The sequence below is a fragment of the Pecten maximus genome, chromosome 8 (assembly GCF_902652985.1).
Source record: "Pecten maximus chromosome 8, xPecMax1.1, whole genome shotgun sequence".
In the NCBI taxonomy this organism is placed as follows: Eukaryota; Metazoa; Mollusca; class Bivalvia; order Pectinida; family Pectinidae; genus Pecten; species Pecten maximus.
The window spans coordinates 35,365,895-35,393,538 of record NC_047022.1 but is presented as its reverse complement, the minus strand read 5'-3'; the positions used below and the strand labels follow the sequence as shown (position 1 = coordinate 35,393,538).

General features: G+C 37.2%; 1 protein-coding gene across 1 annotated transcript; it reads left to right on the top strand.

Annotated features, from left to right (window-relative positions):
* The first annotated feature begins 260 nt into the window (after positions 1-260).
* LOC117333328 (putative transporter SVOPL) lies at positions 261-27,644 on the top strand. The gene is made up of 15 exons (XM_033892574.1): positions 261-344; positions 2,933-3,152; positions 3,451-3,602; positions 4,546-4,644; positions 6,934-7,005; positions 7,882-8,006; positions 8,776-8,839; positions 9,152-9,277; positions 9,614-9,742; positions 11,079-11,232; positions 16,396-16,476; positions 17,205-17,398; positions 17,826-17,915; positions 20,958-21,071; positions 23,367-27,644. Exons 2-15 carry the CDS (start codon positions 3,023-3,025, stop codon positions 23,400-23,402), a joined length of 1,566 nt encoding a protein of 521 aa, XP_033748465.1. The 5' UTR covers positions 261-344; positions 2,933-3,022; the 3' UTR covers positions 23,403-27,644.

The following is a 27,644-nucleotide window of genomic DNA, read 5'->3' as shown; positions in this document are numbered from 1 at the left end:
TAAAAAAGTGAAGTAAAAATGTCTCGTGATAGAACGTGTGGTCTTTTTCATCGCAACATATTGAAGTTATCTCCCTTCCATATCCTGTTTTTTGGGATCATAATTGTTAGTATAACTTATGCTTTAATTGCCATATGTCATCTTAATTGTACACGTATTCAGTAATTGTAATATCATGTTGAAATAAAGAAATGTCCTACTTTTTTCTGAACTGATTGGCAAAACCCTAGAAAAGAGATGCCATCTATAGTGTTATAACGGACAATCTCAGTAGGGGGATGCGCCCTATATATAGCCTGACCGTTTTCACTTCCGGTCTTACATTCGACGTGGATAAACTACAGGTAAAACTTTAACAGGTGGAATATATTATAAGACTGATTGAAGCCAGGATTTACATTTCCGTGTGTGTATATCATCTGTATCAATACTTTGTCGTTACAGAATAGAACTCATGCGATGCACTTCACAGTTACATTACTTTTAGACAGCGCTGTCAAGCCGGTTTCCTTCAGTCCTTGAACTGTCAGACTGTTGCATGCATTACGCCAGCATGTTGAATACTGTTCACGTGCTTGTGATTATTTTAGATAAAGGTCTTATTCCTTATATTTTACAGCTCTTTGAATGCGTTTTGTCGTAATATTATAAAATGCAGATTTTTTTTCCAGTTTCCATACTTTTTGCAAGTTTTTGATTTTATGTAAACATAAACATATAGTCTAACTGTTAACGAAAGGGGATATTTTGATAAAATATTTTCCATGTTGATCAGACTGCAAACTCACTAATGGGCCATAGATATATGTTCACTGGTATTGATGTAGCTGGTCATGGTCAAATCCTATTATTAAAGCACATATACATGTATATAGTGTACATGTTATCTAATTTATCCATTACCCCATATTTTTATTAAACTTAGGGAAACTTATTATTGTACACTGTGGTATCCTTGTCCTATAATTTACATGTTTACCGTAAAAGGAGCGGCCTGCGGGGCAGTAAATGTGGCTGGAACTAGGTACATGCAGTGTTAAATATGGTCTCTGTAACTCAGCTGCATGACGGTGCATGCTTCTTTGACACAGGAAGTACAGTGTATATCCTGTATTATAATTTATTACACTGAAGACCAGATAATGTCTGTTTCCAGTCATGGCATTCTGCAGAAATGTGCTTTCCTTGTTTTTTATTTCACACCTTTATGCCATCGAAGGATCATATCACTGTTTTTAATTGTAGATTTAATATTCATGTTATTTGAGGCTCCACTTATAACATATATTGTACTTGATAACTGGTTATAAATGTTATATATTATGATATAAACCTTCAAATGCATGTGCTATGGGACTATGTGATATCCTTAAAAGGTATCAAGCTACCAAAAATGTTGATTGGGGTACAACTTTTCAACAACAGAGCAAAACTGTACAAAATTACAAGTGTTTGTCAATAATACCTACACATATCTACCAAAGAAGAATGTTTTTAACATTCCGAGTGAGCTTGACATAAGATACTGTTTATAAGTGATTAATTGTTAGACTTTATATGTGCTTATTATAATATGAACATTAAAACAGCACTCCGCGGGGCCGCGGTGGCCGAGTGGTTAAGGTGTACCGACACTTTATCACTAGCCCTCCACCACTGGGTTGCGAGTTCGAAACCTACGTGGGGCAGTTGCCAGGTACTGACCATAGGCCGGTGGTTTTTCTCCGGGTACTCCCGCTTTCCTCCACCTCCAAAACCTGGCACGTCCTTAAATGACCCTGGCTGTTGATAGGACGTTAAACAAAAACAAAACCAAAACCTTGAAATTTTATGTTTAATATGATATTTCAAACGTTAGGATATTGCTGATACACCAGTCTTAGACAGCATCAGGTTCCATTTTAACACTTGGTATCATTTTGTCTGTTCTTTCCTGCCTGCTCTTTCTTTGTGTGCTAGTCTTCTCTTGATATCTCCACGACACCAGTCCGCAAATGACTCTGGCTGTTAGTGTCTCCATGACACCTGCTCTCAGTTGACCGGGGAGTAGTTGTCTCCATGACAACTGCATAACCTCAGTTGACCCTGGCTTTTGGTTTCTCCATGACAACTGCATAAAAAAATTGACCCTCAAGCCTGAATGTAGTTGTCTTGACGATTGACAGCTGTCCTCAGATGACCATGGTTGTAGGTGTCTCCATGACAAATAATACCTGTCCTTAGTTGACCCTGACTGTAGTTGTCTCCATGACCTACACCTGACATGTCCTCAGATGACCATGGTTGTTGGTGTCTCTGTGATCAACACCTATCCTCAGATGACCCTGGCTTTCGATGTCTCCATGACAAATGCATGTCCTTAATAGTTGACACTGAATGAAGTTGTTTCCATAATCAACATCTGTCCACATACAACCGTGGTTGTTGGTGTCTCCATGACACCTGTCCTTTGATGACCTTGGCTATTGTGAAAAGGTTAAATCTCCTATAACAAGCAACATTCCAGTAACTCATCTCCCCTTTGTTTTAAATGCACCTACCACTATATCGACTCAAGAAGGCACCCGAACTCAATTGTGCATAATATAATCTTACTTCCTTACACTGAATGGGACAATTTAGCAATATGACAGTATTCAATTGCAGAAATGCTAGAATACAATAGGAAGGAATCAATGAAGTTTCTCTAATTTTGCTTCCTTGCTTGTCTATTTTTTAGGTCAGGTTCAGCTACCATGTCGCTTCCCAAAATGACATATTTAAGTTATTCACATTGTCAACATGCAGCGTTAACACAGGAGGAATGTACATTTGTGTTCCACCCTTAATTACTAAACACCGTAGAAAAAACAGACTTATAAATGAAAGAGGAAGAGAAATGTGAAAAATTACTTTGACATATATGAACTAACAATGTATTCTCTCATTGTAGTTTCTAGCCAATATCACTGAAGTAGAGCATGTAACCAAGTGTGGAAAGACATACTGAACTTGCTGTGTGCAAGTCAAAGTCTCGGTTTCCATGGAGACTTTGCTATCGGACTCCGACAGTTACTATGATGACCATAGAGCCAGGCAAAGGTCACATGCTGTTAAATACTCCAAGGTCAGAATATCCGACCTTGAGGATGAATCAGATGAACTTGATGGAGGTAAAAGAAAACTTTCAGTTTTAAAACCTTTTTAAAAAATATCTGTTACAAATGAATGACACATCATTGCTATTCATACTATAAACTATGTGAAAAGTTTAATAAAATAATAAAGCTGCAAATGTCGATAATTATCTGATAATATCTGTTATGAGTGTTTTTCTATCTTATATACATGTGTTTTACAAAAATACATAGATTTCCTTTTATTCTGACAAGAGTGTAATGATTCACATACAGAAAACTCTACTATAAAATTATGATATTGTATTTATTGTTAATTTCTTTTGTATTGCAGACTTAGAAGTGGTGTCTTTGATACAGCGTGATGCTGGTAGTGATAATGAGGAAGACTTCACGGGACCAACATTCACCGTACAGGAGGCTATAGACTCTCTCGGCTTCGGACTTTTCCAGTTGAAGCTGTTTTTAATCTGCGGATTGTTTACAGTGAGCTTGTTGTCATTTTCCTTGAGAATAGGGGGACACATCTGAATGCTATTTATCTTCTGGCTTCTGTCAAGTTTTGTGGATTGTAATTCCAACAGCTTTGTTCTTGTTGCACTTCAATATTCGCTGTAATAAATGATATTTTTACAATCAAAATCCTTACAAATCCTAGCAGAATTTTATTGATGAAAGAATTCCTTCTAAAATTACAAGTTAAAAATGCATTGAATTATGATGGATTGCATAAAGAATAAAGGACCAAGTGTCGTTTACTAGCAGAGTAATTGTTCTTTGTTTGACTCCTTTTAAACTTAAGACATTTCCCCAGATTTGCCATTGAGGGTGACAGATGTTGTTTATGTAATGTATATTTGTGTCTTATAATGCAATCTGATAATAATCAGCTGTTACATTGATTTGTTAATTAACTATGTTGAACACTGTTTCTATGGAAAACAGCTGATTTTTATCTGAATTTAACTAAAACTAGATGGAGAAAAGCAACTATAAAGTTATCTACAGTAATATTGATCTCTGATAATATAAAAGCCATTAATTATTTCTGTTTCTAGGTAGCTGATCATATAAAATCCATTATTTTTTCTGTTTCTAGGTAGCTGATCATATGAAATCCATTATTTTTTCTGTTTCTAGGTAGCTGATCATATAAAATCCATTATTTTTTCTGTTTCTAGGTAGCTGATCATATAAAAACCATTAATTGTTTCTGTTTCTAGGTAGCTGATCATATAAAATCCATTATTTTTTCTGTTTCTAGGTAGCTGATCATATAAAATCCATTATTTTTTCTGTTTCTAGGTAGCTGATCATATAAAAACCATTAATTGTTTCTGTTTCTAGGTAGCTGATCATATAAAATCCATTATTTTTTCTGTTTCTAGGTAGCTGATCATATAAAGTCCATTATTTTTTCTGTTTCTAGGCAGCTGATGCCATGGAAATGATGTTACTGGCCGTTTTATCACCTGTCCTAAGATGTGAGTGGCAACTTGAAAAATATCAAGTGGCTCTCATCACCACGGTAACCGTTTCATCATTCATTCTATCTATATAACACATATACGGTATTGTTATGGTTATTAAGTAATTACCTGGTAAAGAAAAGTGTTCACCTTAACATTTTGTGATCCTGATTTCAAAGGTCAAGGTCACAAATCTAAATATAGATTTTTTTTGAACGATCATAACCATAACTTCATAAACAATTATTCTATTTCATTTTAGTGTGTCATGTAGATCATGGTCGGGGCTAACTTTCCTCTATGACATGCTATCAGAGAATGTGTCAAGGTCAAAAACTCGCTATGGGGACAATATTTGGTCACAAATGAAAGCCTCGATCTCCTTCAGTAAATGGCACTTTGAAAATTTCTTAGTTTTCCCCGCCAAAATTTAAAAAATCAGGCAAAAATACACTTAAAATGTTTTAGCCCTTCAATCTATACACATACAAACTTGATATTTGGCACAACAATAGCATGTAAGAGTGACTACAAGAGTTATCACTTTTCATTGACCTTGACCTTCATTCAAGGTCACAGAATTCAAAAAATCAAAAAAAAAAAAAAAAATCTTGAATCAGGTTCGTTGTCTTTTGTTCTGTTCCTTGCATGCTCAGTGCATGGTGTAGTTCATGGCCAGGGCTAACTTTTCTCTGTAACAAGTTATCAGAAAATATGTCCAGGTCAAGGTTCCAGCACGAGGTCAAATCAAAGTCAAAAATTTAAAAAGATAAAAATGAATATTTTGTCATTGTATATCAAAGAGCATGATTCACCAAAACGAAATGTGCAGGATTTAGGGTCGTGCTATGAAAAAAGACGCAGAAATAGCACTTTGAAAAATGTTCATTTTCCCGCTGAAATAATTGTACTGAAAGGATGTTTTTCACCATCCTTAATTCTTGAAACCTCACAATTCTCATTGATACTGTCATTGTTTTGTGCTGTGTAACCACAATTGAGTAACAATGGTCATTTTTGTAACATGTTACATCTAATATTGATGATTAGTTTGCTGTAATATGTTGAAGTAGTAAAGACAAGCTCATAAAAAATCCTAGCCTTGGTTTTGGGATGTCTCTGTCTACATCACACGCGGTTTTGAGATGTTTTTGTCTACATCACACATGGTTTTGAGATGTCTGTCTACACCACACAGGGTTTTGAGATGTCTGTACACCACACAGGGTTTTGAGATGTCTGTTTACATCACACAGGGTTTTGAGATGTCTGTACATCACACAAGGTTTTGAGATGTCTCTGTCTACATCACACAGGGTTTTGAGATGTCTGTACATCACACAGGGTTTTGAGATGTCTCTGTCTACATCACACAAGGTTTTGAGAAGTCTCTTTCTCTTACCCTGGTCATCGCTATATATCCACATGGCGTCGCACTTCCCGGAAGTAGTTTGGGTAACAGCGCTCGCAGGGGACAAGGGGGATACCTAATGTTTTGGAAAGGGCTATACCAATTTGAGATTTCACCTTAGGGTTGAGACAAGCTACACAAGCTCTTTGCACATTCTTAAAAAATATGATGTCGTTGCAACAATTCAATCATGTCATGTCAACATTTTCTTGCATTGATGTAACAACAATATTTGATACATACAGGGTTGAGACAGAGAATCTCAACCCTCGGGTAAGATTCTTAAGCTACCAAACTCTTGGTAAGCCTTGTGTGTGGCAACTTAAAAACCTTCCCCCATCAGGCTAAGACCCCAAGGGGGTAAAAGATTCTGTTAGATTCTGAAGTCTCTGTCTACATCACATGATTTTGAGATGTCTCTGTCTACGTTTATCAGACAGAGATTTGATAAGTCTCTATTTACATCAGACAGGGTTTTGATAGGTCTCTATTTACATCAGACAGGGTTTTGATAGGTCTCTATTTACATCACACAGGGTTTTGATAAGTCTCTATTTACATCACACAGGGTTTTGATAGGTATCTATTTACATCACACAGGGTTTTGATAGGTCTCTATTGACATCACACAGGGTTTTGATAGGTCTCTATTTACATCACACAGGGTTTTGATAAGTCTCTATTTACATCACACAGGGTTTTGATAAGTCTCTATTTACATCACACAGGGTTTTGATAGGTCTCTATTTACATCACACAGGGTTTTGATAAGTCTCTATATTTACATCACACAGGGTTTTGATAGGTCTCTATTTACATCACACAGGGTTTTGATAAGTCTCTGTGTAAATCTCACAGGAGTGATGACTTTCAATTATCCCTATGTCATGAGCAACACTTTTGAATTAAAAAAAAAATTCTGTTGATAACTTTGCAGGTTGTGTTCATTGGTATGGGTATAACAGCACCAATCTGGGGAGCCATGGGGGACAAGTTTGGTCGCAGAACTGTAAGTAATACTTGTCTGATATTATATTTGTTGTACCTGTTTGCCTGAGTAGGAGATTGCAAAAAGTGTTAAGTGGTAGGAAACCGGAGTGCCTGCAAAAATCCCCTTGGTAGGGCCGGTGACCTCATGCATGTCAAACGGGATATTTCTATATGGCATTTTCCAGATGCCTTTCTCCTATGGTAAATTAAACCATGACATTTAGTTTGTTGTGAAGATTTACTCCATACACATCGTGACATGACTTTCCTCATGAGAGACTTTTTTCCACCTTTCTCTTTTAAGTAGTTCATTTAGATTGTGAATCTGTATTACTGTATCGTTACGGCACATGTCTAGGTAAGTAATTAGCACACTTTGGTGTAGATTCCAGTAATAAACACAGAAAATTCTACAATAATAAAGTGTTTAGTATAATAATTATATACAAAAGAAAATATATACTTTAAAAATAGACAGGCCTTGATGCAAATAAGTATACCTTACTACGTGCCAGATTCAAGATTAACACGGACATTGATTACGCATCACTAGGCACACTGCGATAGTATGCACAATTTGATTGGTCGATACTTAATTAATAGAACTTTGCTGATTGGTCGACCAATCATTGCCTGTCATTTTGGAACAGTCCAAAATTACTTCAGTAGGTGAATTTCTTGTCGGAAACCTCTCCATATTTTTTGCACTTAAGTGCAAATAATTTTTTTGGCATTTAAGTGAAAATCTTTTGCATATAAGTGTCAAAAGCACTTAATGTCCATTTGGCTTTTTTGCACTTAAGTAGTTCCTGTATTTTATCCTAAAATGGCCACCCATAAGCCTGTGGGTCAGCAAAACATATAGATATATAGCCTTTGACCTTTGTTTTTGTAGACATTGTACATGGTAAGCCTGTGGATTGGCTACTTTGGACTGCTGACGACCTTTAGTCCTTCCTATATATGGATCCTGATACTGAGGAGCTTGGTTGGAGGTGGTCTGGCAGGATCACCACAAGCGTAAGTGGAGGTGAAGGGGGGGGGGGGGGGGGGGGGGGATATCTTGAGGTCAAGGTCAGGAGATAGAGGTCTGGGAACAGGATATAGAGGTCAGAGGTCAAGAGATGGAGGTCCTAGCAGGTATCAGGAGGGTAAATGGTGGTTTGGAAGAATCAATACAATGTAAGTACTGTGCACATGTTTGGGAAGCTATTTGTGGAGTTGGGGAAATTGTAGCCAGAGGTCAGGGGTCAAACAAGAGATAGAGGTCAGGGGTTAGTAGTTATGTAGTGGTCCAGCAGGGCCAGCTCATGGGAAGATGGGCTGTCATTTTTCAGGTCAGAGGTCCAGATGCATCGATAAAGAGAAGTCTTGTGGGGCTACAACAAGTGGACCATAGTTTTGATTAGCAGGTTGTGTCAGGGTGTTAGTAATATGGACATGTTGATTGTCATACTGGATACTTATGTAACCCTGGTAAATACTAGACGCAATATACCGCTCGGCTAGAGAGATCTTCTCTTTAGCTCAATCGGATGAGCGTAAGACTAGTAAGCCAGTGGTCCCGAGTTCGATCCCTAGCGGAGGTAGTGATTTATAAATTTAGTCAATCATACGCTCTGTTACACTTAGTTTGTGTAATCTAAATTTCATCCAATCATATGTTTGTTACCTGTTTTCTATCTGATCAATAAGTTACGATATGTAATTACATGTATAATGTGTAGTTGTGAACTGGAAATTAACGATAAAACACATGGCATTACCCTGTTTTTTTTCTTTACTTTAGATTCGCTATACTTACAGAATATTTACCATCGAATCATCGAGCAAAACTGCTAAATTTAACACAGGTAAGTGACAAGAATAAAACAACGATATATTGAAAAAGAAATGGTGAAAACACATTAATGGTAGGGTCAATGCACAGTCTACTTGCCCAAAGAGCAAAAAGTACTAACATAAACCAGCCGTTTCTTTTGTAACAAACGAAAAAGTCTTAACAATCGCTATAAGCTGATATCGATATTTGGAAGATATATTACTTCACCCAAAACACCAACATGTTCAGCTAATGGTGACATAGTGTGTTATATTCAAACAACTTTACACATTGTCCAGTACTTGCCTTGAGATTTTCTACCCGAAAATCTATATGTTTGTAGATCAGCTGGGCGATGGGGACATCATTTGAGATCATTGCAGCTGCTGTTGTTCTCCCTAATTTGGGCTGGCGGTGGCTCCTCTTTATCTCCTCAATACCCAGCTTCATCATCTGCATTGTCATGAAGGTCAGTACAATCGTGAATTTAATTTCCTTTTGTCAAATTATTGATCTCTTTTGGATGATTTTTACTGAGCGGGAGATATTTCTGTTCCTGTGACAGTCTCACTTCAGTGAATCAGTGTATAACACCCTGTATGTAGTGGTATGTTTGTTGATGCGGAACGTTTCTATGAGATAATACATCACACTCCACGGCCTCCTAAACTGCTGTAGCAACTTTCATTTTACAGATGCTTTTTTCAAAATATGTTAATGTGTATTTAGAGATTTTAATATCCTTGCTCACGTCGTATTTAAAAAATGAGGAAGTTGGTCTTACTGTTGTTTGATGTCTATCTAGTCGCTCCCAGAGTCGGCCAGATATTTAGTGGCAGCTGGAAGGAAGGAAGAGGCTATCAAAGTGTTGAAGAAAGCTGCCAAGACTAACAGTGCTACTATACCAGAGGGCCGCCTCATCAGCAGTGTTGTGGTTAGTTCTACTTACATCTGTATTATAAACATCGGTACGTTAAACACCTGACACTTAACCTATAATTTGGTAAACAAAGAGGTAGACGAACGGGAAGGAGCTACATTTATTATATGTGGCCAAGGGGAGATAACTGTAAGTAAATCCTGAGGAAGTAGATTTAAATTGGAATAGTTTTGTGTAGCCTATGACAGATGTCGGAAAGCAGTTCTACTTACATCTGTATTATAAACATCGGTACGTTAAACACCTGACACTTAACCTATAATTTGGTAAACAAAGAGGTAGACGAACGGGAAGGAGCTACATTTATTATATGTGGCCAAGGGGAGATAACTGTAAGTAAATCCTGAGGAAGTAGATTTAAATTGGAATAGTTTTGTGTAGCCTATGACAGATGTCGGAAAGGTGACACGTAGGATTTCTTCATTTTTGGGGTAATAGTCTCACATTTCTGGACTTTGGAAAAAATCAATATTAAGGTTTTGTGTTTAGGTCTTGGAAAATATCAATATTAAGGTTTTGTGTTTAGGTCTTGGAAAATATCAATATTAAGGTTTTGTGTTTAGGTCTTGGAAAATATCTATATTAAGGTTTTGTGTTTAGGTCTTGGAAAATATCAATATTAAGGTTTTGTGTTTAGGTCTTGGAAAAATATCAATATTAAGGTTTTGTGTTTAGGTCTTGCATATTAGGCTGTGTCTTACATAATACTATAAAAGCAAGCTATGTTAAGAGCAACAAAACTTAAAGGTGTATTGTGGGATGTATATAGATGAATGAAATACATCTTTATTAGCATTTCTACGATATTTGTATTTTTTGTGTTTGATCCTCAAATTTCTGGACTTTCTAGAAGAAAATCAATGAATTTCATTCATCTCTTCAAATATATCCTTAAATACCCAAACATGTGAAATGCTAAAGATATAGACAAAGTGGGACAGGAGACACATAAAATTATGTGTACTTCTTGTTTTTATGATCTATCATCCAAACGAGAGCCAAACATCATTTACATTGTTTCCATTGAATACAATTATTCATCAATACCCATTTAGAGCCAGAGTACTATATAACCCAAAATAGAAAATATATGTATAGTGACACTGCAGTGTGAATGTAGATATTTTAATAAGTATAATTGTGTATCTTTAGAACTAAGTAGTCCTTATTTATATATAGGTCACTGACCTGAATGTTTTTGACATAAAAAACTTTCACAATGTTACTGTATAATTAGGTTTATATTTAGTTCCATCTTTATCAAAGCAGGAGGAACATTCATTTTTGATTTTGTACCATTTGATAATCATGAATTTTTAAAATTCTACAGACTGAGCAAGGAAAAATGAGGGATTTATTTTCGCCAATGTACAGGAAAACTACGCTTCAGGTGTGGTTACTCTGGTTTGCCACGGCATTCTCCTATTATGGCATGGTCCTAGCTAGTGCGGAAATACTCCAAGTCCACAATGCTAAAAATGAAGGTACGTTATAGATATAGAATCCTTAGTTATAGGGACTACTGAATCCTCAGTTATAGAGACTACTGAATCCTGAGTTATAGAGACTACTGAATCCTGAGTTATAGATACTACTGAATCCTGAGTTATAGAGACTACTGAATCCTGAGTTATAGATACTACTGAATCCTCAGTTAAAGAGACTACTGAATCCTGAGTTATAGAGACTACTGAATCCTGAGTTATAGAGACTACTGAATCCTGAGTTATAGAGACTACTGAATCCTCAGTTATATAGACTACTGAATCCTCAGTGATAGAGACTACTGAATCCTGAGTTATAGGGACTACTGAATCCTGAGTTATAGAGACTACTGAATCCTCAGTTATAGATACTACTGAATCCTCAGTTTTAGAGACTATTGAATCCTGAGTTATAGAGACTACTGAATCCTGTGTTATAGAGACTACTGAATCCTGAGTTATAGAGACTACTGAATCCTGATTTATAGAGACTACTGAATCCTGAGTTATAGAGACTACTGAATCCTGAGTTATAGAGACTACTGAATCCTCAGTTATATAGACTACTGAATCCTCAGTGATAGAGACTACTGAATCCTGAGTTATAGGGACTACTGAATCCTGAGTTATAGAGACTACTGAATCCTCAGTTATAGATACTACTGAATCCTCAGTTATAGAGACTATTGAATCCTGAGTTATAGAGACTACTGAATCCTGTGTTATAGAGACTACTGAATCCTGAGTTATAGAGACTACTGAATCCTTAGTTATAGAGACTACTGAATCCTGAGTTATATAGACTACTGAATCCTGAGTTATAGAGACTACTGAATCCTCAGTTATATAGACTACTGAATCCTGAGTTATAGAGACTACTGAATCCTCAGTTATAGGGACTACTGAATCCTGAGTTATAGAAACTACTGAATCCTCAGTGATAGAGACTACTGAATCCTGAGTTATAGAGACTACTGAATCCTGAGTTATAGAGACTACTGAATCCTGAGTTATAGAGACTACTGAATCCTGAGTTATAGAGACTACTGAATCCTGAGTTATAGAGACTACTGAATCCTGAGTTATAGAGACTACTGAATCCTCAGTGATAGAGACTACTGAATCCTGAGTTATAGAGACTACTGAATCCTGAGTTATAGAGACTACTGAATCCTCAGTTATAGAGACTACTGAATCCTCAGTTATAGAGACTACTGAATCCTGAGTTATAGGGACTACTGAATCCTTAGTCATAGGGACTACTGAATCCTGAGTTATAGAGACTACTGAATCCTCAGTTATAGGGACTACTGAATCCTTAGTTATAGAGACTACTGAATCCTGAGTTATAGAGACTACTGAATCCTGAGTTATAGAGACTACTGAATCTTGAGTTATAGAGACTACTGAATCCTCAGTGATAGAGACTACTGAATCCTCAGTTATAGAGACTACTGAATCCTGAGTTATAGGGACTACTGAATCCTTAGTCATAGGGACTACTGAATCCTGAGTTATAGAGACTACTGAATCCTCAGTTATAGGGACTACTGAATCCTTAGTTATAGAGACTACTGAATCCTGAGTTATAGAGACTACTAATCCTGTGTTATAGGGACTACTGAATCCTTAGTTATAGAGACTACTGAATCCTGAGTTATAGAGACTACTGAATCCTGAGTTATAGGGACTACTGAATCCTTAGTCATAGGGACTACTGAATCCTGAGTTATAGAGACTACTGAATCCTTAGTTATAGAGACTACTGAATCCTTAGTTATAGAGACTACTGAATCCTCAGTTATAGAGACTACTGAATCCTTAGTTATAGAGACTACTGAATCCTTAGTCATAGGGACTACTGAATCCTTAGTTATAGAGACTACTGAATCCTTAGTTATAGAGACTACTGAATCCTTAGTTATAGAGACTACTGAATCCTCAGTTATAGAGACTACTGAATCCTTAGTTATAAAGACTACTGAATCCTTAGTTATAGAGACTACTGAATCCTCAGTTATATAGACTACTGAATCCTCAGTGATAGAGACTACTGAATCCTGAGTTATAGGGACTACTGAATCCTGAGTTATAGAGACTACTGAATCCTCAGTTATAGATACTACTGAATCCTCAGTTTTAGAGACTATTGAATCCTGAGTTATAGAGACTACTGAATCCTGTGTTATAGAGACTACTGAATCCTGAGTTATAGAGACTACTGAATCCTGAGTTATAGAGACTACTGAATCCTGAGTTATAGAGACTACTGAATCCTGAGTTATAGAGACTACTGAATCCTGAGTTATAGAGACTACTGAATCCTCAGTTATATAGACTACTGAATCCTCAGTGATAGAGACTACTGAATCCTGAGTTATAGGGACTACTGAATCCTGAGTTATAGAGACTACTGAATCCTCAGTTATAGATACTACTGAATCCTCAGTTATAGAGACTATTGAATCCTGAGTTATAGAGACTACTGAATCCTGTGTTATAGAGACTACTGAATCCTGAGTTATAGAGACTACTGAATCCTTAGTTATAGAGACTACTGAATCCTGAGTTATATAGACTACTGAATCCTGAGTTATAGAGACTACTGAATCCTCAGTTATATAGACTACTGAATCCTGAGTTATAGAGACTACTGAATCCTCAGTTATAGGGACTACTGAATCCTGAGTTATAGAGACTACTGAATCCTGAGTTATAGAGACTACTGAATCCTGAGTTATAGGGACTACTGAATCCTCAGTTTAGAGACTACTGAATCCTCAGTCTAAGAGACTCCTGAATCCTGAGTATAGGGACTACTGAATCCTTAGTCATAGGAGGACTACTGAATCCTGAGTTAGAGAGACACGGAATCCTCAGTTATAGGGATACTGAACCGTAGTTATAGAGGGATACTGAATCCGAGTTATAGAGACTACTGAATCCTGAGTTATAGAGACTACTGAATTCTTGAGTTATAGAGACTATGAATCCTCAGTGAACAGACTATGAATCCTCAGTTATGAGACTATGAATCCTGAGTTATAGGGGACTACTGGAATGCCTTAGTTATAGGAGACTACTGAATCCTGCAGTCATAGAGAACTACTGAATCCCTGAGTCTATAGGGACTACTGAATCCTCAGTATATAGAGACTACTGAATCCTGAGTATAAGGAGACTACTGAATCCTGAGTTATAGAGACTACTGAATCCTTAGTTATAGAGACTACTGAATCCTAGTTATAGAGACTACTGAATCCGTTAGAGACTACTGAATCCTTAGTTATAGGACTACTGAATCCTAGTTATAGAGACTACTGAATCCTTAGTATAGAGACTACTGAATCCTCAGTTATAGAGACTACTGAATCCTGAGTTATAGAGACTACTGAATCCTGAGTTTATAGAGACTACTGAATCCTCAGTTATAGAGACTACTGAATCCTGAGTTATAGAGACTACTGAATCCTCAGTTATAGAGACTACTGAATCCTGAGTTATAGAGACTACTGAATCCTGAGTTATAGGGACTACTGAATCCTCAGTTATAGAGACTACTGAATCCTGAGTTATAGAGACTACTGAATCCTCAGTTATAGAGACTACTGAATCCTGAGTTATAGAGACTACTGAATCCTGAGTTATAGAGACTACTGAATCCTGAGTTATAGAGACTACTGAATCCTGAGTTATAGAGACTACTGAATCCTGAGTTATAGAGACTACTGAATCCTGAGTTATAGAGACTACTGAATCCTAGTTATAGAGACTACTGAATCCTGAGTTATAGAGACTACTGAATCCTGAGTTATAGAGACTACTGAATCCTGAGTTATAGAGACTACTGAATCCTCAGTTATAGGGACTACTGAATCCTGAGTTATAGGGACAACTGAATCCTGAGTTATAGAGACTACTGAATCCTGAGTTATAAAGACTACTGAATCCTGAGTTATAGAGACAACTGAATCCTCGGTTATAGAGACTACTGAATCCTCAGTTATAGAGACTACTGAATCCTGAGTTATAGAGACTACTGAATCCTCAGTTATAGAGACTACTGAATCCTGAGTTATAGAGAATACAGAATCCTTAGTTATAGAGACTACTGAATCCTGAGTTATAGAGACTACTGAATCCTGAGTTATAGGGACTACTGAATCCTGAGTTATAGAGACTACTGAATCCTGAGTTATAGATACTACTGAATCCTCAGTTGTAGAGACTACTGAATCCTTAGTTATAGAGACTACTGAATCCTCAGTTATAGAGACTACTGAATCCTCAGTTATAGGGACTACTGAATCCTGAGTTATAGAGACTACTGAATCCTTAGTTATATAGACTACTGAATCCTGAGTTATAGGGACTACTGAATCCTGAGTTATAGAGACTACTGAATCCTCAGTTATAGAGACTACTGAATCCTGAGTTATAGATACTACTGAATCCTCAGTTATAGATACTACTGAATCCTTAGTTATAGAGACTACTGAATCCTCAGTTATAGGGACTACTGAATCCTGAGTTATAGATACTACTGAATCCTTAGTTATAGAGACTACTGAATCCTCAGTTATAGGGACTACTGAATCCTCAGTTATAGATACTACTGAATCCTCAGTTATAGAGACTACTGAATCCTCAGTTATAGAGACTACTGAATCCTCAGTTATAGGGACTACTGAATCCTCAGTTATAGGGACTACTGAATCCTCAGTTATAGAGACTACTGAATCCTGAGTTATAGAGACTACTGAATCCTCAGTTCGAGAAAGCTCACTATAAAGTGAACCTTGATTATGTTGGTTTTATATACTAAGTACATTGTATGTACATTGCAAAGAGAATGAAAAAAATATTATCAATAAATCATATTGTTTGTTATATTTATTGTTGTAAGTAGTACACAAACTGAATAATTTATTGATGAATATAAATAAATTATAATGAATACCCACAGGGAATTAGTAAAATCTGTAAGCCTGTAAGCAATATTATACTTAAGGAAAAAAATAGTTTTTACTTTTTGCTATTCATTGGTATAAGTCCACATTGAAATGTAATCTGTGCATATTGATATAAATTATTAATGTAATGATTATCATTCAAAAGTCTCCTCTGTCAGACTGTATATATATATCCATTTTTTGTGTTCAGGGGGAGGGAACTGCGCATGTAACCTCCTGAAATATGACGACTACATCACAATGATCATATCAACGTTTGGAGAATTCATTTGTAAGTTTTGATTTAATATTTTTGCTCTGTCACTTTATTGGAATGGTACTTTCTTGCTTGGCCTTTTCTGTCTCTTCCACATCTCAATTACACTGCATTTATACAAGATAAAGCAATTATTATTTATTTCATAATAAGAGAAGGACACTTTTTGAGCAGAGAGGTGTAGGTGAGGTTTAGTTGTAACCCTGGTAAATGAGAGATTACCTCTCAAGCTGAGCGGTATATTGTGGCTAGTAGTTACCACGGTTACGTAGTATGAGGAAAGGCTTTTCATTTCCTACTGGCAGTGATATAATAACGAAGGTGTTTAAACTTTATTGGGCACAAAGGATCGTCTAGTTGCAGGATTGTTATTTTGTGAAGGAAAGATGTGATTGCGGATGAAGGAAAGATGTTATTGTGGCCAATTGTAGAAACTGATTTAAACACCTAAATTAAAACCTGTCATTTGAAAATCAGCTTTGAGTTCAGAGCAGCTCTTTCTGCTTTTGCTGTTATTTAGTCTTGTAAATTGAGGACTTTTGATGTCTGGGGCATGTTAGGTAGCTGAACACTAGCCTTTGTGTTGTCATGAAAATGTCTAACTTGACTGCACAGAATATATATTGTAATTTTAAATTTAGATGATAGAAAGCTTGTACAAATTATATACAGTACAGCTGTATATAGTTACTGGTAACTTTTATAATGTACCTGTGGCTGATAGAGATCAACCTTTTTTTCAGGTCTTCCTGTGAATATGATTCTCTTTGACATCATAGGGCGGCGTAAGACTGGGGCAATAGATCTGGCAGGATGTGCAGTTTTCTTTATTTTACTACAAATAAATATGCCTCAAAATGTCCTCACTGCTGTGATGTTGTTAGTGAGAGGCTTCTCCGCAGCAAACTTTAATTTTGTCTATATCTACACAGCCGAGGTAAGCTTCTGTTGCTGCTTGCTCTAATCTTCATCTGACAAGACTTTTAAGCCTCAGACTCAGCTGCTTAAAGCAAGATTTAATGCAGATTTGATCGCTTTCCATGGGATTCAATATTCTGTTACCAAAAGTTGTATTAATAATTGAATTCACAGTAACTACATTTAACATTTTCAAAAAATTGGCAGTTTGTAGGAATGTTTGATATCATATAATTACAGATTATTTCTATTGCATTTTTTTTTGTGTGTAATTTTAAAAGCATTGATCTCAAATTCTACATCTAATACAATCATGTAAATTTAATTTGAGATTGTAACATTTAATGATGTGTCAATATTTATCCTTACATTTAAAGTACAGATAAGTGATTTGCTTAGTTAAATGTAAAGGAAATGGCATTTAAATTCAGTAAGATAAATTACAGGTGTACCCTACAACTATTAGGACCCTGGGTATTGGGACAGCCTCGGCCTGGGCAAGAGTTGGTGCAATGCTTACCCCTTTTGTGGCACAGGTAAGATTTAAATAAAAAATCTTAAAATCACAAAAATGTATAGGTAAGATCCCTTTGGAAGATGAAACATTGAAAAGTAACCAGGGTTAATGAGGACCTGCAAGATTCTATCACACTTCAACTGGTACACTTTATAATAGTAAACATTTATGGGACATTTCAATGGTACACAAGCTTTGATGACACAATTTTAAGGTGCACTAGTATCTTTGACACATTTTATTGGAATACATGATTTGATTACACATTTGAAACTTAAGGTGTACTAGTCTAATAAGACTTGGTGAGGATTTTGAATTCTTACATAGAATGGTACATAACAAGTTTTGATAGCATATTTAAATGGTACACAATAATGACACATTTGAATCATACTTGAATTTGAAAAGTACAAGTACTAAAGACTTGTTGATTCTCACATATTATTCATCAATCTCTTTTAATCTGTATTGATCATGACCAGATTATCTATCGTGTCACTGATATACGTTTTTAGGTCATCTGACCCGAAGGGTCAGGATGACCTATAGTCATCATGCTTCGTCCGTCGTCGTGCGCCGTGCGCCGTGCGTAAACTTTTCACATTTCAAACTTCTTCTCAAATTCCACCAGTGGGATTGAGCTGAAACTTACCTGAAATCTTCCTGAGATGGTCCTGACCAAGTGTTGTTATTTTTCGGGTCAGTCTGAAATCCAAGATGGCCGCCATAGCCGCCATTTTGAAAACACATTTTAAACTTCTTCTCAAGTTCCACCAGTGCTGCTGGGCTGAAACTTGCCAGAAATGATCCTGAGATGATCCCGACCAAGTGTTGTTATTTTTTGGGTCGGTACGAAATCCAAGATGGCCGCCATAGTCGCCATCTTGTAAAACACATTTTAAACTTCTTCTCAAGTTCCACCAGTGCTGTTGGGCTGAAACTTGCCTGAAATGATCCTGATATGATTGCGACCAAGTGTTGTTATTTTTTGGGTCGGTCCGAAATCCAAGATGGCCGCCATAGCCGCCATCTTGAAAAACACATTTTAAACTTCTTCTCAAGTTCCACTAGTGCTTTTGAGCTGAAACTTGCCAGAAATGATCCTGAGATGATCCCGACCAAGTGTTGTTATTTTTTGGGTCGTTCCGAATTCCAAGATGGCCGCCATAGCCGCCATCTTGAAAAACACATTTTAAACTTCTTCTCAAGTTCCACCAGTGCTATTGAGCTGAAACTTGCCTGAAATGATCCTGATATGATTGCGACCAAGTGTTGTTATTTTTTGGGTCGGTCCGAAATCCAAGATGGCCGCCATAGTCGCCATCTTGAAAAACACATTTTAAACTTCTTCTCAAGTTCCACTAGTGCTTTTGAGCTGAAACTTGCCAGAAATGATCCTGAGATGATACCGACCAAGTGTTGTTATTTTTTGGGTCGGTCCGAAATCCAAGATGGCCGCCATAGCCGCCATCTTGAAAAACACATTTTAAACTTCTTCTCAAGTTCCACCAGTGCTGTTGGGCTGAAACTTGCCAGAAATGATCCTGAGATGATCCCGACCAAGTGTTGTTATTTTTCGGGTCGTTCCGAATTCCAAGATGGCCGCCATAGCCGCCATCTTGAAAAACACATTTTAAACTTCTTCTTAAGTTCCACCAGTGCTATTGAGCTGAAACTTGCCTGAAATGATCCTGATATGATTGCGACCAAGTGTTGTTATTTTTCGGGTCGGTCCGAAATCCAAGATGGCCGCCATAGCCGCCATCTTGAAAAACACATTTTAAACTTCTTCTCAAGTTCCACTAGTGCTTTTGAGCTGAAACTTGCCAGAAATGATCCTGAGATGATCCCGACCAAGTGTTGTTATTTTTTGGGTCGGTCTGAAATCCAAGATGACCGCCATAGCCGCCATCTTGAAAAACACATTTTAAACTTCTTCTCAAGTTCCACCAGTGCTATTGAGCTGAAACTTGCCTGAAATGATCCTGATATGATTGCGACCAAGTGTTGTTATATTTTGGGTCGGTCCGAAATCCAAGATGGCCGCCATAGCCGCCATCTTGAAAAACACATTTTAAGCTTCTTCTCAAGTTCCAACAGTGCTATTGAGCTGAAACTTGCCTGAAATGATCCTGATATGATTGTGACCAAGTGTTGTTATTTTTCGGGTCGGTCTGAAATCCAAGATGGCCGCCATAGCCGCCATCTTGAAAAACACATTTTAAACTTCTTCTCAAGTTCCACCAGTGCTGTTGGGCTGAAACTTGCCTGAATTGTTCCTGATATGATCCCGACCAAGTGTTGTTATTTTTTAGATTGGTCTGAAATCCAAGATGGCCGCCATATCCGCAATCTTAAAAAACACATTTTAAACTTATTCTCCAGTTCCGCTGGTGTCATTGAGCTGGAAATTTGTGAGAATGTTAAGGAAGGAGGGCAAACTAAGTGTTGATGTTTTTTTCGGCCTCGTAAAAACTTTGACATGGCAGCAATGACGGCCATTTTGTAACATGATTGCGCAATCATGGTTTTCATGAACAACACCTATTTCAAACTTCTTCTCAAATTCCACCGGTTGGATTCAGCTCTTACTTACCAGAAATTATCCTTAGTTGGTCCAGACCAAGTGTTATTATTTATTGGGTCGGTCAGAAATCCAAGATGGCCACCATAGCCAACAGTGCCACTATATACTTGCTACAGAGAATGCATACTACAATAATATAAGGGTTTTAATTTAGAGTCAGATGACCGTTAAGGCCCCTGGGCCTCTTGTTTACAGATTGCCCATTGTTTGGCAGTCATCCATATTAGGTTTTAGACATTCCATATTTTCACACATAAACACAGCACTCTTCATTGAAGGTTTCAGTGAATATTAAGGTAGAACTGAACCCTTAGTCATCTTCCTCAGACAAATGGCAAATAAATTTGTCTTTAGGTATAAAGCTTCACTCAGTCTGGTGATTTATCTGATGAAGGCGACGGTTGTCCACCAGTACCTACACAATGTACTAGTCACTGACACGCCACACACTATACTGGTGATGTCCTGCTTCAGGTACTACTTGATCAGTCCCTGACGGCGGCTGTATGGGTGTATGGATCACTGGGCTTGATGGCAGCTGTCTGTTCCTGGACTCTCCCCATAGAAACCAAGTCACGTGCTCTTCCTGTAAGTATATGACTCTCCCCATAGAAACCAAGTCACGTGCTCTTCCTGTAAGTATATTCAAACTGTGGACATTATGGCTTTCTACAATCCGGACATTTTTGACCTGATTGTAGTAATACCTTTGTTACTGTATTGCTTTTAACTTTCAGTATTGTCTAAATCTTGTTCGTTGTTCGTATTGAAACATACCTGTCTATTTGGATTACTGTTTAGATATCCATGTGTGCATGTGTGGTCTGGAGTTGTCTGGTATCACCCCGTAGACATCCATGTGTGGTCTGGAGTTGTTTGGTATCACCCCGGGGACATCCATGTGTGGTCTGGAGTTGTTTGGTATCACCCCGGGGACATCCATGTGTGGTCTGGAGTTGTTTGGTATCACCCCGGGGACATCCATGTGTGGTCTGGAGTTGGTTGGTATCACCCCGGGGACATCCATGTGTGGTCTGGAGTTGGTTGGTATCACCCCGGGGACATCCATGTGTGGTCTGGAGTTGTTTGGTATCACCCCGGGGACATCCATGTGTGGTCTGGAGTTGTTTGGTATCACTCCAGGGACATCCATGTGTGGTCTGGAGTTGGTTGGTATCACCCCGGGGACATCCATGTGTGGTCTGGAGTTGGTTTGTAACACTGTGAGGGCATTCATGTGTGGTCTGGAGTTGGTTGGTATCACTCCAGGGACATCCATGTGTGGTCTGGAGTTGGTTGGTAACACTGTGAGGGCATTCATGTGTGGTCTGGAGTTGGTTGGTATCACTCCAGGGACATCCATGTGTGTGGTCTGGAGTTGGTTGGTATCACTCCGTAGACATCCATGTGTGGTCTGGAGTTGGTTGGTAACACTGTGAGGGCATTCATGTGTGGTCTGGAGTTGGTTGGTAACACTGTGAGGGCATTCATGTGTGGTCTGGAGTTGGTTGGTATCACTCCAGGGACATCCATGTGTGGTCTGGAGTTGGTTGGTATCACTCCATAGACATCCATGTGTGGTGATGTGTGGTCTGGAGTTGGTTGGTAACACTGTGAGGGCATTCATGTGTGGTCTGGAGTTGGTTGGTATCACTCCAGGGACATCCATGTGTGTGGTCTGGAGTTGGTTGGTATCACTCCGTAGACATCCATGTGTGGTCTGGAGTTGGTTGGTATCATCCCGGGGACATCCATGAGTGGTCTGGAGTTGTTTGTAACATTGTGAGGGCATTCATGTGTGGTCTGGAGTTGTTTGGTATCACCCCAGGGACATTCATGTGTGATCTGGAGTTGTTTGTAACATTGTGAGGGCATTCATGTGTGGTCTGGAGTTGGTTATTAACACTGTGAGGGCATTCATGTGTGGTCTGGAGCACAGGGGCTTGGCACGATTTTCCAAATGATAGTACATATATATATAGACTATCATTTGGAAAATCGTGCCAAGCCCCTGTGGTCTGGAGTTGGTTAGTAACACTGTGAGGGCATCGTTGTGTGGCCTGTAGTTGGTTGGTAACACTGTGAAAACATTCATGTGTGGTCTGGAGTTGGTTTGTAATATTGTGAGGACATTCATGTGTGGTCTGGAGTTGGTTGTTAACACTGTGAGGGCGTTCATGTGTGATCTGGAGTTGGTTGGTAACACTGTTAGGGCATTCATGTGTGATCTGGAGTTGGTTGGTAACACTGTGAGGGCATTCATGTGTGGTCTGGAGTTGGTAACACTGTGAGGGCATTCAATATATTTGGTCTGGAGTTGGTTGGTAACACTCCGGGGACATCCATGTGTGGTCTGGAGTTGGTTGGTAACACTGTGAGGGCATTCATGTGTGGTCTGGAGTTGGTTGGTAACACTGTGAGGGCATTCAATATATTTGGTCTGGAGTTGGTTGGCCAGACATAGGTTATTACAGTTCAGTTGCTCATTAAACCCAGAAGTCATAGATAAATATCTTACTGAAGTTTTGATTCAATTTCAGGTCTATTGGTCGTGTCGAAGTCTTGATTTAATTCAGTTTTATTGGTCATGTCGAAATCATGATAATGGCCAAAAACTTGTTTCCAGCAATCTTATTTAGCTCATATTATGCTGAACCATTGCACATTGATGCCAAATTTAATATTAAGTTCCATATATATATGCAAAACAATAAATTGAATGAAATGGAATTGAGAGAAATGAATTCCAACCTATACTACACTCCACTTTTCTACAGAAATGAAAGATAACTTTTTTACTTCCAAGTTGGTTGATTGATATACTTTATATTTTGTATACATGTACATACATATTTAATTTTAAATATTTTTTTCAATTCACAGCAATCAGTAAAACTTGAAGAAGAAGAAGATACTTGACCACCAAGCCAGTAGTTATTTTATCACTTGGATAGTCTAGCCGTCTTTGCTCATGAGGCCCAGATATTGAGTTGTACACATTTAAATACTTCTAAGTATTGTTCAAAGAAATACCCCTCCCCCTCCCCCTCCCCCTCCCCCTGGGTTTCTATCATTCAAGTATTTAAAGTCATTCAGATTTCATTCTTTGATGGGATGACTCTAATTTAAGTATTTAACTAAAATTAAAAACTACATAGCAGAGATAATAATAAACTCCATACCATCTTTAAACCAATGGAGATAATATACAAGTCACCTCTTATCATTGTATCGACTCAAATAACTATGCCACTGACCGGAGCAATTTTGTAAACACTCACTGCTGTTCACTCACTCACCTTGTTGTTCAAGCACAATAACACATTACTACATCATTACTATGTACCATTAAATGATATTTACTATGTTTATAAGATACCATTGTATTTTTGATGAAATTGTTTTAATGTTGCGGGGGAAAAGGTAATGCTTTATTACTGTAATTCTAGAGTGGGTGGAGAAGCTGTAGATTGAGATATATTTTATATATAACCTTTTGATGACGGGTACATAGCAGTGACCTAGAAATGCTTTCTACATGTATAAATGGTATAATGGTATTGACCTTGGTTGCAAGAAACAATAATATTGGGTTGGAATGCTGTGATATTGAGTGACTTTAATATTGAGTTGGGATGCATGCACAGTGATGTTTAGAGACCATAATATTAGATATGAATGCAGTAATGTTGAGAGACCATTGCAATGTGGATTTTGAATGTTAAGTTGTTGAGAGATAACTACAATGTTGAGGTGAAATGTGATGTTAAGAGACCATTACAAAGTTGAGTTTGAAAGTTGTGATGTTCAGAGACCATTACAGTGTTTGTTTGGGATGATGTAATGTTGATAGACCATAATATTGAATTGGAATACTGTGATATTCAGAGACCATTACAATGTAGAGTTGGAATGATGCAATGTTGTTTAGAGACCATAACAATGTAGAGTTGGAATGATACGACTTTAAGAGACCATAACAATGCAATTTCGAATGTCATAATGTTGAAACACCATTGCAATGTTGAAATGGAGTGTCAGTGATATTGAGAGACCATTAAAATGTTCGAGTTTGAATGATGTGATGATGAGAGACCATATCAAAGTTGAGGTAGAATGTTGTAATGTGGAGAGACCATTACAATGTTGAGTTGGAGTGTTGTGATGTTGAGTAACCATAATGTTCAGTTGGAATGTAGTGATGTTGAGAGACCATAATGTTGAGTTGGAGTGTTGTGATGTTGAGAGACCGTAATGTTGAGTTGGATTGTTGTGATGATGAGAGACCGTAATGTTGAGTTGGATTGTTGTGATGATGAGAGACCGTAATGTTGAGTTGGATTGTTGTGATGTTGAGAGACCTTAATGTTGAGTTGGAGTGTTGTGGTGTTGAGAGTTTGTAATGTTGAGTTGGAGTGTTGTGATGTTGAGAGACCATAATGTTGAGTTGGAGTGATGTGATGTTGAGAGACCATAATGTTGAGTTGGAGTGTTGTGATGTTGAGAGACCATAATGTTGAGTTGGAGTGTTGTGATGTTGAGAGACCGTAATGTTGAGTTGGAGTGTTGTGATGTTGAGAGACCGTAATGTTGAGTTGGAGTGTTGTGATGTTGAGAGACCGTAATGTTGAGTTGGAGTGTTGTGATGTTGAGAGACCGTAATGTTGAGTTGGAGTGTTGTGATGTTGAGAGACCGTAATGTTGAGTTGGAGTGTTGTGATGTTGAGAGACCATAATGTTGAGTTGGAGTGTTGTGATGTTGAGAGACCGTAATGTTGAGTTGGAGTGTTGTGATGTTGAGAGACCGTAATGTTGAGTTGGAGTGTTGTGATGTTGAGAGACTGTAATGTTGAGTTGGAGTGTTGTGATGTTGAGAGACCGTAATGTTGAGTTGGAGTGTTGTGATGTTGAGAGACTGTAATGTTGAGTTGGAGTGTTGTGATGTTGAGAGACCGTAATGTTGAGTTGGAGTGTTGTGATGTTGAGAGACCGTAATGTTGAGTTGGAGTGATGTGATGTTGAGAGACCATAATGTTGAGTTGGAGCGTTGTGATGTTGAGAGACCATAATGTTGAGTTGGAGTGTTGTGATGTTGAGAGACCGTAATGTTGAGTTGGAGTGATGTGATGTTGAGAGACCATAATGTTGAGTTGGAGTGTTGTGATGTTGAGAGCCAGTACAATGTTTAATGTTTGGTAATGATTGCTATGATACTGGTGAATGCTGTGATACTCAAGAGAGACTGTTTTGTTGTTGTATTATATGATGTTAAAATTCTCATCTTTGCGATGCATTGTTGGAAGATAACATTTTTTATGATATGCATATATATTACATTTTTCTACACATGCAAGTTTACCCGATCCACTGAAGAATTACATATATTTTTGATGATTTTAGTTTTGTATAACATCCAAACCTCAATATCATCAATCATTCCACAAAGATTTGTTTTATACGAAAAATTAAAAAGGGTAATACAGAATATATTGAAACATATCAGACTGTGTAGATCGTGTATGACAATGCCTCACATTTATGTTCATAACAAATTACTGTTCTGTTAACTTGTAAGTGCAGTTTAAAAACAACAATTCAGTCATCAAAAATTCTCAATAAATAATCCTGCCACCTATAATTCCAGTAGATAATCAAGTCATCTTCATTTACATTACCTAATTAATCCCATCAATGTCGTTCCCGACAGCAGGGTTATAAACAGATTGTGTATCTACACTGTAGGCTATAAAACAGTACTGGATTAGTAGTGGCCGAGTCTGTTGAACATTTGTCAACACATAAACAGTTTTAATCTTTTTAGATATTAGATAAGCATAATTGAAAATGAGATTTACTTTGTAATTGTTGATATGCTCTGGTTATATATATTTAAATATATTTGTTCTTCAAAATGAACACAAATACATTTTGAAATGACATTGTTTTAGATCTGTAGTCAATATGTTTACCAGTGATATACATTTTGTATATACAAAAACTGATACTATCAGTAAGTATACACATCTTAGATGTATGATAACTATACATATCGGTCCTAAGAATAGCTGAAATTTTCCCCTTGTCACATGTCAATCGTATCTGAAGTAGTTGACATAAGATGTGTATGAGGTAAACTCGGTAATTCTGTATTGTTTGCAGGAACATTAAAAACATTGAAAATTTGTAAATTGCATGAGAAAATTGAGAAAAATTCCTTTGGGGTGATGTTGATTTTTATATTCAGCTTGAGATAACAAATATATATTAGTTTACCCATTTTAATAAAAAAAAATTCTGACATTCTCAATATTACAATAGAAACACTGGTGTTAACAAAACAAAACATAAAAGAGTTATAATTGTAGTATGATTGACCTGCTTCTCTTGTCCCAGTATGGTCATATTAAATATAATTATTTACCTTTCTGCTTACTTTCAATATAGAACTTTACATCATGTTTATTAATAATATGGCGTCACTTATTAGTCTGAAAAGGTACAATGTAATGAGTATAACAGTAGGCTTTATTAGTGTGCATGCTTGTTAAATTATATTTAATGATGATTTCTCTAAAACATTTTTCCATATGCAGCATACTTTTATAAAGTGTCGTTGGCTTTAGAGTTAAACATTCATTTGTAAATTTATAGCTGTTAAATTCATGTATAGTGGTAAGATATTTAAATGTGATGAAACAAAGTTTGAATAAGTTTTAAGAGAACTTGCCAAAAACTATCTTGCAACTCGCTAAAAATATCATTTGAAACTGCATGGCCAAAAATATTTAATTTTGAACTCGCCAAAAATCTCGTTTGGAACTCGAGCTACGTCCTTTCGAACTCGCCAAAATTATCATTTGGAATATTCACCAAAAATATCATTCAGAACTAGGCAGAAGTATCGTTTGTAACTCGCCAAACATATCAAATGGAATTCGCAATATATAATTTGGAACTAGCCAGAAATACTTGGAATATGCCAAAAATATAATTTAGAACTAGCCAGAAATATCATTTAGAACTACCAGAAATATCACTTGGCACTCGCCAGAGACAAAGAATGTTAATGATAAGTGCTAGTATTATGCTATATTTTCGGTATATGTAGCAGTAACGATTTGGAATCGTGCCATTGCTTGTACTCTATAAAACTTAACCATG